Below are 12,816 nucleotides of genomic sequence, written 5' to 3'. Positions count from 1 at the left end.
CTTGGCAGAATGTTTACGTTCGAGCCCAAATCTAACATAGTATCCTTGATCTGGAACCCTGTGATTTGGGCATCGACTTGGAATTCCCTCTTCGTCATTTTCTTGTTCCACTGAACCCGTCTAGAATGTCTCTCAAGCAAATTTGCAGAGATGAGCCCTTCTAATAACTCCCCATCTTTAACAACAACCCTAAGCCTCTTCCACAACTGCCCTGACATCTACTCATCATTCATGATCTGTAAGAACAATTTGAACCATTCCACCATGGGTTGGGAAGTGTTTTATGGGAGCCTTGGACTTTTGGGCTTCGATAGTTCTGGTTGCTCCCCCTATTGGTTATCATTTGGTATCAGTTGTTTTAAGATCTTTGTAGCATCTTTGTAATACTGCTTCTGCTAGTTAGAGTCATAAGAGTGCTTTGGCGAAGCAGGCTTAATTACCACTGGTTGCTCGATGGCCCCAGAGTCAGCTTCGATCTTCTTTCCTCCTCGGGTAACTTTGTTAATATTTGACATCAGAGTTGGACCCGCCAACAAAGGGGATCTCCCAGATATGAAGTGCCAACTAGACCTCATACCGTTTGGTGTAGGAGTCCCATCTGGTATGATGGCCTGGTTGCCTTAGCTCTTGTTGTTCAGCACATGAGAGTGTTATGCTTGTAACTTCAAAAAGCAAGGTGAATATGCCTGTTGAGTGCGTAGTATAACTTGTGTCTGGGTTCTCTCTCTGTAAAGGGAGAGAGTAAAGTGAGCCTCTAGATGAGAGGTAGTAGTACCACCCAGGACGCGAACCAACAAGGGTCTGTCCAGCATCCAGCGGAGTAGTCCACAATGGATGCGACAATCTTTAAGATCAAAGTGAAAGGGAAAACACGTACACCATCCAACGGAGTAGTCCACACGGGGGTGACGGTCATTATAACCAAGAAAACAATAATGGTCTATCTAATGTCCCGCGGAGTATTCCACATGGACGAGACAACTGTGATGAACAATACAACACATCTTCAACAATTTAAGTACTAAAATAACCAAAGTAGTTCAACTATCTTAGTACAGGTTAAAAAACATGCATTACAAATGCTGAAAGAGTAGTCTTACAAACATCTACAAAACATGCGTGAAACGTGATGGCTTGAAATAGGCTTCTGAATTAAGCAAAAGTCCCAAGGCATATCTGTACACCATACATCGCTAGCCCCAGTAGTGGGACATTGGAGCCACTCCTCACTCCTCAAAGAATAGACTACAGAGTCTCAAGGCTATGTGGGAGGAGCCAAGGTGAAAAGTCCCTTACTCATGCAATGGGAGGGCTATATATAGCCAAGGGTGATGCTTGACCCTTGTGACTCTTGGGCTACCCTCGTGACTGTTCAACTTCCCATGACTTTTCAACTGACATGACTCTTCGACTTCTATGTGCATCCATTGGACTTCACTTTACATTACATTCAGTTACGACGGATATCGCTGAGACAACTCATGACACAACTCATACATTGCTAACTGTGGTGTCCATGTCAACCTATTGCGCTGCTGAGTGATGGATGTACTTTTGGTGTGCTTTGTCTTCTCCTTCGCATGGCATAGTGCCGCGGGGTCTTCGATGGTCTTGGTCTTGCTTGATGGTTCAATGCATGTGTTCCTTTTGCTTGTTGTTTGATATGCTTGGTACATCCGTCTAGCTATAAGCAAGTCTTCTGCATGTACGCTCTTTCTTCATCCCGTTCATTGTCTCGCCATGATCTACCAGTGTACTTGTTCCTACAATTCACTCATGACGGGACGACATCAAATCCAAAACCTCCTAGTCTAGAATGATGCATTGTTCTCGTGTTCTGGGTGACAGGGAGGGATGACAACTCACTGGAACAACGTAAAGCGCAACTCAAGCTGGAATGAGGCATTACGGGAGGACAACCTGCACTGTCGAGAAAAACTGCACAGTGATCACTGGGAGGCAGGATTGCGCAGTAAGTATCAACTGCAAGGTGGGATCCTGAGGGAGGCTGCTTTTGCACAGTTTTCAGAGGGAAGACAGAGCGGGCTGCTGGTCAGTTTTGCGCAATTTCTAGAGGGAAGACAATGTAGGGCTACAGGGGGACCCACTGGACATGACTGCACAATCTCGGAACAGTGCTGGACAGTCAGCAAGGGAACTGCCAGACATGTCTGCGCAATTTCTGGAAGCAGGGCAGAACAAGGCAGCAAGGGTCATCTGGGCAGTGCTGCGCAATTCTGGGGAACAATGTAGAGCAAGGCAGTAGGTGACCAACTAGGCATGTCTGCACAATTTTCTGAGGGAAGACAGAGCAGTGCTATAGAGGAACTTGTTGAACATGGCTACGCAATTTGTGGAAACAGTGCAGGGCAGTCAGCAGGGGAACTGCCAGACATCTCTGTGCAATTTCTGAAGGCAGGGCAGAGCAAGGCGGCAAGGGTCATCTAGGTAGCTCTGCGCAATTCTGGGGAACAGTGCAGAGCAAGGCAGAGGATGACTAGTTGGGCATGTCTACGCAATTTTGGGGAACATTGCAGATCCAGGTCTCAGAGCAGTGCAGGCTCCCGACGGGCAAGGAGGAGGGTTGATGACTGTGCTTGAGGAATGCGCATTTCAGTTGGATAGGGAGGCATTTTTTGCACAATTCTAGGAGGTAGACAGGTTGCTCACCTCCGGGATTGCATAGTGCAGCTGACCTGGAGGACAACCTCAAGCACTGCGCAGTTTTGGGCATCAGAGCAGGGTCACTGAGGGCTGAGACTGCGCAGTGCAGCTTAGTCAGGGTCCGGGAGAAGAGGGTTGTCTGATCGGGCAGATTTTCAGGAAAATGGTTAAGTGTCAAAAGCAAGCAAACTTGTGCAGATTGACATTGTGAACATACACTTAGCATACTTGACGACGAGACAACATAGACCACCAAGACAACAAGACAAAACATGCCCTTGGTTAGACTGTCTTGGTGTTGAGAGCGACAAGCACGACACTTGTGATAGACCTTCGGACGACTGTGACGACACTTGCGCGACAATGCTTACAAATTTCTGTGTGAGTACGACGAATGTTTACATAGTGAAGACAACCCAAACACAAAAACACAGACCTTCAAACTCACCAGAATTAGATCACAAGCATGACAAAGTAATCAACACGCTGAAAGATGATCACTAGTCAAACAAGCAAAAAAGGCAGAAAGACTTCACAAGAGCTCATGGGGTGAGCTTGAGTGTTTGCAACCATCAAAGGAAAAACCAAGGAAGGCTCCGAAATTTGGATGCAGGCCAAAATTTTGGAGGGTGTTGCAACCGCTACAATAAGCTCCAATTCATCCTCCAAAGAAAAGTGTGAAATTCTTATGAGAGAGAAGAGATCCAATCCAAAGGGACGATGAGAAAATGAACTCATCTCACTTGTATTTATACACTAATGAAGAGTTCGAATTAGCCTCCTTGGCCTACATAGACCCCAAAAATAAAATAATGTGCTAATATTTTAACTTTTGGTGACAAGCCCACCAAACTAGCTCACAAATGAAAGAATATGCCTCTTAAGAGGTCAAATGATAATCTATGCATATTGTAGGGCCCTCTAACAGGCCTGATGAGGTCCATGGGTTCCATAATGAAGAGTAGGACTCTCAAAAGTGATGGACGAGGGGTTGGCCCTTGATTTTCCAAACAATAAACTTGTGGTGCTCTCAATGGGTGTGGGGGCACAATAATGACCTCATGGGTCTCCAAATGAATCAAAGATGCCTGTAGATCGTTTGCAAGGACTCTGATGATGGTGTAGGGGATACCACATCATCCTACAAGTCCTGGGTCAGCTGCCAAGTGCATGGTACATTTGTGGGGCTGACTGAGCATAGGTGACCCAGATGCATCTTCCTCGTCTAATGAGAGTACCTCGAGCATCTCTGACCATCCTTGGGGATCCATGGAGTGTTGACTACTGCCGTGGAGGCCCATGGCTCTCAACACACACCCTACATGTGCTAATGTAGCCCTCTGGAGGATTAAGACCTTGTATAGGGATACCAAACCCAAGATGGAGACCATTTGCAATCCTGCATAAGATCCAATGCATCCCCTAGCCTTCCAATACAACAAGTCATTAGATAAATCGATAAATGAGCTTACCAACCATGGACCACAAGTGGGGACTTCATAATGGCCTGCCCTTCCATAATGGGCTTCGGGATGTGCCAATCTCTCCTAACTCCAAATGGGGTTAACCAAGTATCCTATTAGGTGGTTTCTACTTCTAAAGGGGATAATATGTTCAAAGTACATCCTTCAAAAGGTGGTGGCATGTGACAGATAGGTGAATGAAGTAAGGGATGAGAAGGGGCAACCCTAGGCCATATGTTGGGGCACACGGGTAACTAATAAAAGGGAAGCCAAACTTGGGTTTATAATGTATAGGAGGGAGCAATTTTGGTACACGAGGTGCCCCGACCTTGATTTTTTTTCACCCTCCTTTATATTCCTTTTGCCTTTTTATGATTTTCTTTGATTAACTGCTCGAGGCTCAAGGGGTAAGAGCATGATGCATAAGATTTAACAGTGAATACCCTCCTTTTAAGGTAGGGTGGTTTATTGCCCACCAGGGATTGGGACAATCGTGGATTCCTATATGATGAAGGAGGCTTGTAGAATTTGTAGGAACTAGGGTGATGGCCATGATAATGGGATAGAGCTCATGTATTGGTTTTTTCCAATGTTGCACTAATCGTTATCGAGATTAATTTAGTGCGGGGAAAAAATCATAATAATCGGGAAAAAAATTGGTAATAATCGGGAAAAAATCGTTTGGTACAAAAATATTCATTTTTTTCAATTTTTTTAATATCTAAACCATCTACAACATAAAATAAATACATTGACACATAAATATGATAAAAGAACTAATATATAAGATGTTTACTATCATTTCTAGTGCTAAAATCACACATAATAGTGAATCATGTCCTGAATAGTAAGTCCCGACTCCTGAGTCCCAACTCAACCTCAAAATATCAACAAAAAATATAATAATGCATCTCATATCATGAGTCATAATGTCATATACAGTGAAATGAACCAAATAACTAAAGTCTAATACTACTGATTTCCTTTGCCCCTCTAGATGTAGATGTCGGTGGGGTTGGTAGTAGACTCTGTTGTGCTCTAGAAGCTGAAGAACTAGGAGCTATAGGAGGTATACCACGTCCTCTACTTGTGACAGGGGTAGCTTGGGTCACCTCCTCATAAATGAAATAAAATAAAAATAAATAAATAAATAATTTTTATTTTTATTTATTTTTTATTTTTTATCTTTTCCTTTGCCCCTCTAGATGTAGATGTCGGTGTAGTTGGTAGTAGACTCTGCTGTGCTCTAGAAGCTGAAGAACTAGGAGCTACAGGAGGTAGACCACGTCCTCTACTTGTGACAGGGGTAGCTTGGGTCACCTCCTCAACTTTTTTCCCCACGATTTTTTCGAAAAAATCGGCTAAAAAAAATTTCTGATTAAATCGCCCGATTTTATTGTTTTTTTGAAAAAATCGCGATTAAACGATTTAATCGTGATTTTTTCTCGATTAGTGCAACACTGATTTTTTCCCACGAGCTAAATGTGTTTGTTCCGTCCATCTTTTGCTTTTTGTGGTACATTTTCCTGTTAAATGTGGCCAAATATGCTTTTATCTTTCTTTTTAGCTGCATCAACCTTTGGGGCATCATTCTAGGCCTGACTCTAAGGGGCAAGCTAATCTGTGGACCCAGTGGACGAATGTGGACCCAGATGGGAGAAATGATGAATGTTGTGATAATGAGTGGAAAGGGGGTAATATAAGCGGATAAGGGAGTAGGACCACACAACCAAAATCGTGGTTTCCCGTGAAATACCATCCCTAAAGCCAAATGGTCAGTAAAAGAGATCCCACGGGACTAGAATCCAAGGTTAATATCCAAAAGGGGTCTATGGGACAGGAGCACAGACCCAGCCCATACTTTCTGCCGAATCCTCCCATTAATCCATGCCCAAAAGTGTCCATGATAAGCAAACTACAATACTCAATTACCAAATGACAAGGCACACCTTTAGGTTTGGGAGGTCCACCTTCAAACATACGATCATGGAAGATGGGCGCGGGACTGCATGGTTGGCTCAGTTGGCAGAGCGATGGCACAATGAGCTCGCGACAAAAGTTTATAAAAGCTGAAGTGTGGTGATTTCCTTTCTTTTCCTCTGTGGTTTTTTGCGCAACTGCCTTTCGGTCAGACTCGGTCAAAAAGTGTCAAAATTCTGTCCCCAAAACGAAGGACCCAACAATCACTAGACCAAGAGACAACAATGGGGTACACCATAGCCAAAACCCCTGCTCTTTATGGATTTTCATTGATGAGAGGAGTCAAGGCTCCAATTGAATACAATTCACTCTCTATATAGAGGCCTACAGTTAAGAGCACAAGACCTATGGCTTGATTGATTGGTTGAGTGTTGGGGTGGCCAAGGGTCAATGCTAAGAGAAATGGTTTCCAACAATGGTTTTTTAACAAGAGAAAGGCTCATGAAACCCTTGAACAAGCCCTTAAGTTGAAGCAAGAATAGACAAGATTGAAGTGGATGCCCACCAAACGAAGAGATTTTGTGGAAAATTCCATCCTCTTGATGTTTAGACTCTCCAATCCCACCAGTGTACCTTGCCGAGGGATTCACACCAAGCCCTAGTTAGCAATCTTAGCCTTGAAGGGGCCAAATTTAGAGAAAAAATTATGGATAGAAGTCAAGTTTGATCACCAACAAAATAGACAAGTCCCTTGTTCCTTGGGAGTATGGAGTCTATGATTTGGTAGGTCAACCAAAAGGTTTCTAAGGAGGCTGAAATCTTGATGCCCTACCACCAAAACTCAAGCAATTATCTATGCAATGAATAATGGTATTTTCATGGGAGAGCTAGTTAAAGTTCACCACTAGGAAGTTCATCCACATGTAATGTGTGAGTAATGCATGCAATAGATCATCTAGATAACATTCAATAAAATTTCAGTAAATCAGGGCACAATAGCAAGACCTAGATTCAACATTATTCCATGCATTGGACATGTAAAAGGACATATATTAAAAAATAGGTACACTTAAAAGATAACATGCAAATGATTCCATCCATTGATCCAAAGAATAGCTCCAAAGACAACGATTTAGCTCCAAATGTCAAAATGCATTCATAGATCCAAAATTCTCCACAAGAAAAGAAGCCAAATTGCTCATGAAGGTCGAAATTCCAAGTGATGTGATGATGATTTGATACAATGAATTATTCCTCTACTTATATGAGGAATTTGAGTTCTAATTTTAGCATAATGCCCCCAAAAATCATAAAATAATGTGCCAATCACAAGCTAGGTCACAAGCTGACCTAGTAGCCAATGATAAAACATAAATCTAGCCCACATATGTGAGCCGTAGGTGAGAGAAAGAAGACATCATGCATGTGTGAGCCCTTCTAGGGCTAGCATTAAGGCTTCTTGGTGCCAAGATGTGAGTAGAAGCCCTCTAAAGTCACCTCCTAAGGGTTGGCCTTTAGGTCTCTATCAATGCTCCTCTGTGGACCCCAATTCTCATTTTGGAGCACAAAAGTGGTCTCATGGGTCTCTAGGTGGTCAAAATACTTGTTTTGCTCCAACGTTAAGGGCTCTTAACGTGGTGCTAGCCCTCCCATGTCTCAAGGTATGAGACCATCCTCCTTTTGGCCTTGGATCAACTGCCAACCCATCATGAAGTGCTAAGCCAATTGGGGGCATGTTGGGCCTAGGTGCATCATCCCATAAAAGTCATCAATGTAGTGTACGATGCTAGAATGTTGTGGGTGTTGGAGGTGCACACAAATATGTATAATGCTTTGCTGTTGCTTGGATTCCCATGGCTCTCAATGCTCGACGTGTGGGTGCCAATATGCTCTTCTAAAATAATTAGGCCCCAGTTAAGTTACCCAAGCCATGGTTGTGGAACCACCTGACAATTACATACAATATCCAATGCTAGGAACTACATTATTAGGTGCATTTAATCATTTTTGCATCTAACTGAACCAAGCTTGAAAGTAATGGGCAATTTGACATTTCAAATAAGGCTTCCATTCAAAATTAGGGTTTTGAACTCGCAATGGTGTTACCTCCCTAGGTAGGAGTGGCTAATAGACCATCCTATTAAGTATTTCCAGCACCCAAGGGGAAGTGACATTTCCTTGGTCCACCCATCAATTGATAGGTGTCATGTGAAATTGTGAATAATGATTGGACGGAGGGGAGAAGACTTCATGGCCAAGTGCCATGGTCAAAGGGACCATCTATGATGGGCTCCTCATCCTGAGTGTATAGATGGGGGGAGGGAGCAATTGTGGATGCATGAGTTACCAACTTAGCCTTTGATTTTCCACACCTTTTGTGCGCCTTTTACTTTTTCTTGATTTTTCTTTGTATTACTGCTCGTAGGTCAAGGGTTATAGCTTGCTTTGTATGATATATAACAATTATTACCCCCTTAATGGTGAAGCATTTCATTTCCCACCAAGGGTTGGGACATGCAAGGGTTCCTTCTTATAACATGAAGAGCAATGTGTGCTCAAGAATCGGGTGATGGCCATAATGAGTGAGGTAGAGCTCATGCTAGGCTTTTGCCTACATGCTAATGTGAATGTCCCAACCATCTTTTGTATTTTGATCTTCTTTTGTCATTGCTTGTGGCCGTCTATGCTTTTTCTTGTTCTTTTAGTTGCATCAACCTCCCAAGGCCAGTTTCTAAGCCCTACCCAAGTATGAAGATGTATGGTGCCAAATCCTAGAGAACCACGGGTCAATTGAACCCGAAGAAGGGGGGTGGAATATGGGAGATGGAAAGTGGTAAGTATGGAATAGGGAGAGATGGGACTACGCTATCTCAATCGGGGTTTCCCAAGTAGTGCTCCTCCTATACCCATTGGACCATTAGGGGAGGTCCCACTGGACTAAGATGAAAAAATTAACCCCCCATTTAAGGTGAGGGAACAAGATCCCCCATCTTCTTTCTAGGTTATGCCATAATCCATGTCAAATGCCCAAAATACAAACAAGCATAAACAGCTGATTTCAAAATGAATAAAATACCTTTTGATCAAAAGTCCACCTTCCAACATGTGCTCTTGCCAAATGGGCGAGGAAACATATGAATGATGTAGGTGGTAGAGATATGAATGGCACATTGTCATCGGCTACTAGTAGCTACTAGGGGTTGCTGGCTACCGGGTGGAAGAGGTGATGGGAGGAAAAAATCTCCTTTGGGGTCACCCACTTTTGGTGAGTAATAGTTCCCACACAGGTCCAAATATCTCAACATTTTTAGTCTTCAATGTAATGATTAAATATAGGGCACAAAAAAAATTGGAAAAAATTAATCAACACTCTTAGAATCAAAATATTAAAAGTTTGCAAGAAAATACAAATCTGAAATTCACGTAAATGGTAGATCTCCTATTGTCCAATAAAAATTTAAGGAAAAAGAGGGAAAATCGATAGGCATGCAAAGCCTATGAAAATTTTGTTTAAAAAAATGAAGAAGTGGACATACTTGCAAATACACCACCACTTGTGGGACTTTGGGAAACCCTCCCCACTCCACAATAAAGTGATGGAAAACAAAACACTCTCTCCCTAGTGAGATTAAGGAAAGCTAATAGGAAAAGGAAACCCATTGGAAAAACTTAACAAAAAAAAATGGTGGAAATTGATGCCCATGCCTACAAATGCATCCACAATTGAGGGAGATCAATCTCCATTCCAAAAAAAATATGGTGATGGCAAAGGAAAATGGTGTCCTTCTCTTGGTTCAAGCAAAACCAGTCTCCTCCTCCTTTGCTCTCTAGACCCTTTTTTCTGTTTGCAAAATGAGTAAAAAAACTCAAAAAGGACCACTTAAAGCTACCTTGTCCACGCCATGGCAATCTTTTGGGTTGTGTCATAATTTTCTATGATAATATTGCAATTTCTTTGGCAGGCAAAAAGCCATGGATTTTTACCCACAGTAAAATCGGTGAATGGTAAATTGCAGCTTTGTGATTTTATCACAATGTTAATAACACTGATTTTATCTCGGGATCTACCCATTTCATATGTTCTACAAGCAGAGTAGCTAACACCATATGTTGCATGGGGAACCCTAAATCTAAACTACATTTTGCTTATGTCTAAAGATCAATAATGGAATTTCATTCAATCCTTTTTAAATTGCTCGAGATTTTCGAGAAGTGGCGAGTGTAAAGATGTGCATAATATTATATAGTATAGCTTTTTATGCTTACAAGCTTGAAGCAACTATAAATGTTTATAGTGAATCTTAAATTTTTAATAAATTTTAAATATATTTTTGTTATTGTAATATGTAGTTGTCTTCCCACGAAAAATTTGGGGATGCACTCTAGCCATTCCTGGACGGGGCTGTTCCGCCATACTGAAAACTAGTGCAACATAGCTAAGACCTTGTACATTGAACAAAAACCATGAGATAAGTGCAGTTGGTAAGTTTTAAATGGCTGGATACCTGATGAATCTCATTTTTGTTACAAGAAAGTTTAGAAGAGAACATGGTTGAACAGTTGAATTAAGACAACCATACTACTATTTCTGCACTTTTCCCATAAAAATAAATGGAAACAAGAGGGTTGGGTGAGTGTATTTACAAATTGTTGAAAACCAATTCCCTTGCTATCACACTACTGAATTCTTAAATATGGCACTGAACAATCTATATTGAATAGAATCACTGCCCTTCACATATTGTTTATTTCTAATTTACCAGGTTCCGACCTCGCGTTCTAGTGGATGTATCAGAAATAGATATGAGTACTACTGTGCTGGGATTTAAGATATCAATGCCTATTATGATTGCTCCAACAGCCATGCAAAAGATGGCTCATCCAGATGGTATGCATTCTCTATCTATCTTGATTATTGACATCTTATTTTATTACAGAAATTTTCGCAATATTGATTTGGTCTGAAACTTGATTTACAGGAGAGTTGGCTACTGCAAGAGCTGCTTCAGCTGCTGGAACAATAATGGTTTGAACTTCAATCTTTTGTTTGTAATAATGTGCTTTAAGATCAGTGAGATCCCATGTTGTAATAATGTGCTTTAAGATCAGTGAGATCCCATGTTGTCAAATTATGGATTCTTGTCACATTACCAGCTTTTCTTGTTGTTTAACAAATTGTTATAGACTTGGTTCACAGATAAATGGATAAGACACGGGCTAGAATAAAATTAGTGCCCTTTGCTGTCTCTTACTGTCCTTTTTAAAATGTTCATTAAATCCATTGAAGGACACATTTGGGATTCCATGCCTTAATTAGTACCAAACACTTGGAGTCTATGTAGTCATGAGCCTACAGCACCACAGGTAACAGAACTACTTCTCAAAGAGAACTGACATATCATGTGCCTACAATTATCTGAGAAAATTATTGAATCTGTTGTAATATGCATTCATGTGGCCGAGCTATTTATCCTCTGTTTTTTATGCATGTGCAGTTGTCGAGATAGATCTCTATGAATACGTGTTGCTGAACTGATTTACCCATTTTTTCATGTCTGAGGAATGGCTAGGAAGATTGGTTTGCGGAGTTAATTTAACAAGATAGAAAAATGACTGAACTTTTTCATTGTTAGAAAGTGTTGTTCCGGTGTATTTCCTTCTGATTTTCTTTAATGGTATTATAGACGCTTTCATCATGGGCTACATCAAGTGTTGAAGATGTTTCCTCAACTGGACAAGGCATCTTCTTTTTCCAGCTTTATGTACGTATTTTATGTACATGCCCGCTAAAGTTTCCTGTGTGCATGACAACAGCAAGGCTGTCATATACTGCATTTTGTTATTAGGCAACTAGGGCATATAATCTGATAATCCATGTAGTTTGAATTTAGTTTTATGTTTGGTGATGGCAGGTATTCAAGGATAGATATGTCGTTGCACAACTTGTTAGAAGGGCAGAGAATGCTGGCTTTAAGGCAATTGTACTTACTGTAGATACACCTCGACTGGGGCGGAGGGAGGCTGATATTAGAAACAGGTATTGGCTGCACTTGAAACTTATGCAAATGTTAATAAGGTGGACAAGTTTTTGTTCCTTAAAATATTTCTGTAGGGTTACTTTGTGGACATTTGTATAACAATGCTTCGTAGTGTCCTTTAGGATCTGAAAAACATGTTGCACAAATGGGGGAGCAAATTTTATTTATGCCTTCCACCTGATTATAAATCCCAGACTTCACCATTTGTCACTTATTTTATGTTGTGCTTCATGTTTTGCTTAACTTTTTGTTCTTTTTTGAACTAATGTAAAATCAACTATGTAGATTCTCACTGCCCCCGCATCTGACTCTGAAGAATCTTGAGGGCTTGGATCTTGGTACATTAGAGAAGGTATTTTCTTGACCGCAAAGTACTTCGAAAATGATTGCCAATAGTTGGAACGATTCTTATTCTAGTTTTACATTAATCAGTGGTCTAATTTCACTCAATGCCATAATGTGAATTTCTTGCAGACGGGAGGCTCTGGACTAACCTCATATGCTGCCAATCAAACTGACAGATCATTGAGTTGGAAGGTATGTCTTACTAGTGGGTAATGGGTCATGTAATTTCCTTTTCATGCCAAATGCCCCAATACATCCTTTGCAACAGCATAGAACTACAGTGGTTTAAAACTTTAAACTCCTGGTTGATGTATGTGCATATTGAACTTCAGAAGTCACGGAAAAAGAACTTATAGTTTCAAACAAGGCTTTGCTTTCTAAAGAAT

At 41.3% G+C, this 12,816-nt stretch overlaps 1 protein-coding gene across 5 annotated transcripts in view; it reads left to right on the top strand.

The window, feature by feature from the left end:
• LOC149226847 (glycolate oxidase 1-like) overlaps nucleotides 1–12,816 on the top strand; it is a 71,491-nt gene that overhangs the window by 57,436 nt on the left and 1,239 nt on the right. For 4 of the 5 annotated variants that reach the window (XM_089377623.1, XM_089377622.1, XM_089377625.1 and 1 more), the window contains 6 exons: nucleotides 10,811–10,935; nucleotides 11,027–11,073; nucleotides 11,732–11,809; nucleotides 11,960–12,084; nucleotides 12,371–12,437; nucleotides 12,560–12,622. In XM_089377623.1, the coding sequence (XP_089233749.1) occupies nucleotides 10,811–10,935; nucleotides 11,027–11,073; nucleotides 11,732–11,809; nucleotides 11,960–12,084; nucleotides 12,371–12,437; nucleotides 12,560–12,622 (505 nt within the window). Of the gene's footprint in view, nucleotides 1–10,397; nucleotides 10,530–10,810; nucleotides 10,936–11,026; nucleotides 11,074–11,731; nucleotides 11,810–11,959; nucleotides 12,085–12,370; nucleotides 12,438–12,559; nucleotides 12,623–12,816 lie in introns of all 5 variants that reach the window. The other variant, XM_089377626.1, reaches the window with a different exon arrangement.

The sequence above is a fragment of the Pinus tabuliformis genome, chromosome J (assembly GCF_031772625.1).
Source record: "Pinus tabuliformis cultivar Carrire ecotype Pingquan chromosome J, CPIR1, whole genome shotgun sequence".
NCBI classification, from domain to species: domain Eukaryota; kingdom Viridiplantae; phylum Streptophyta; class Pinopsida; order Pinales; family Pinaceae; genus Pinus; species Pinus tabuliformis.
The sequence above is the reverse complement of the archived record's forward strand: the minus strand, read 5'-3'. Positions and strand labels throughout refer to the sequence as shown.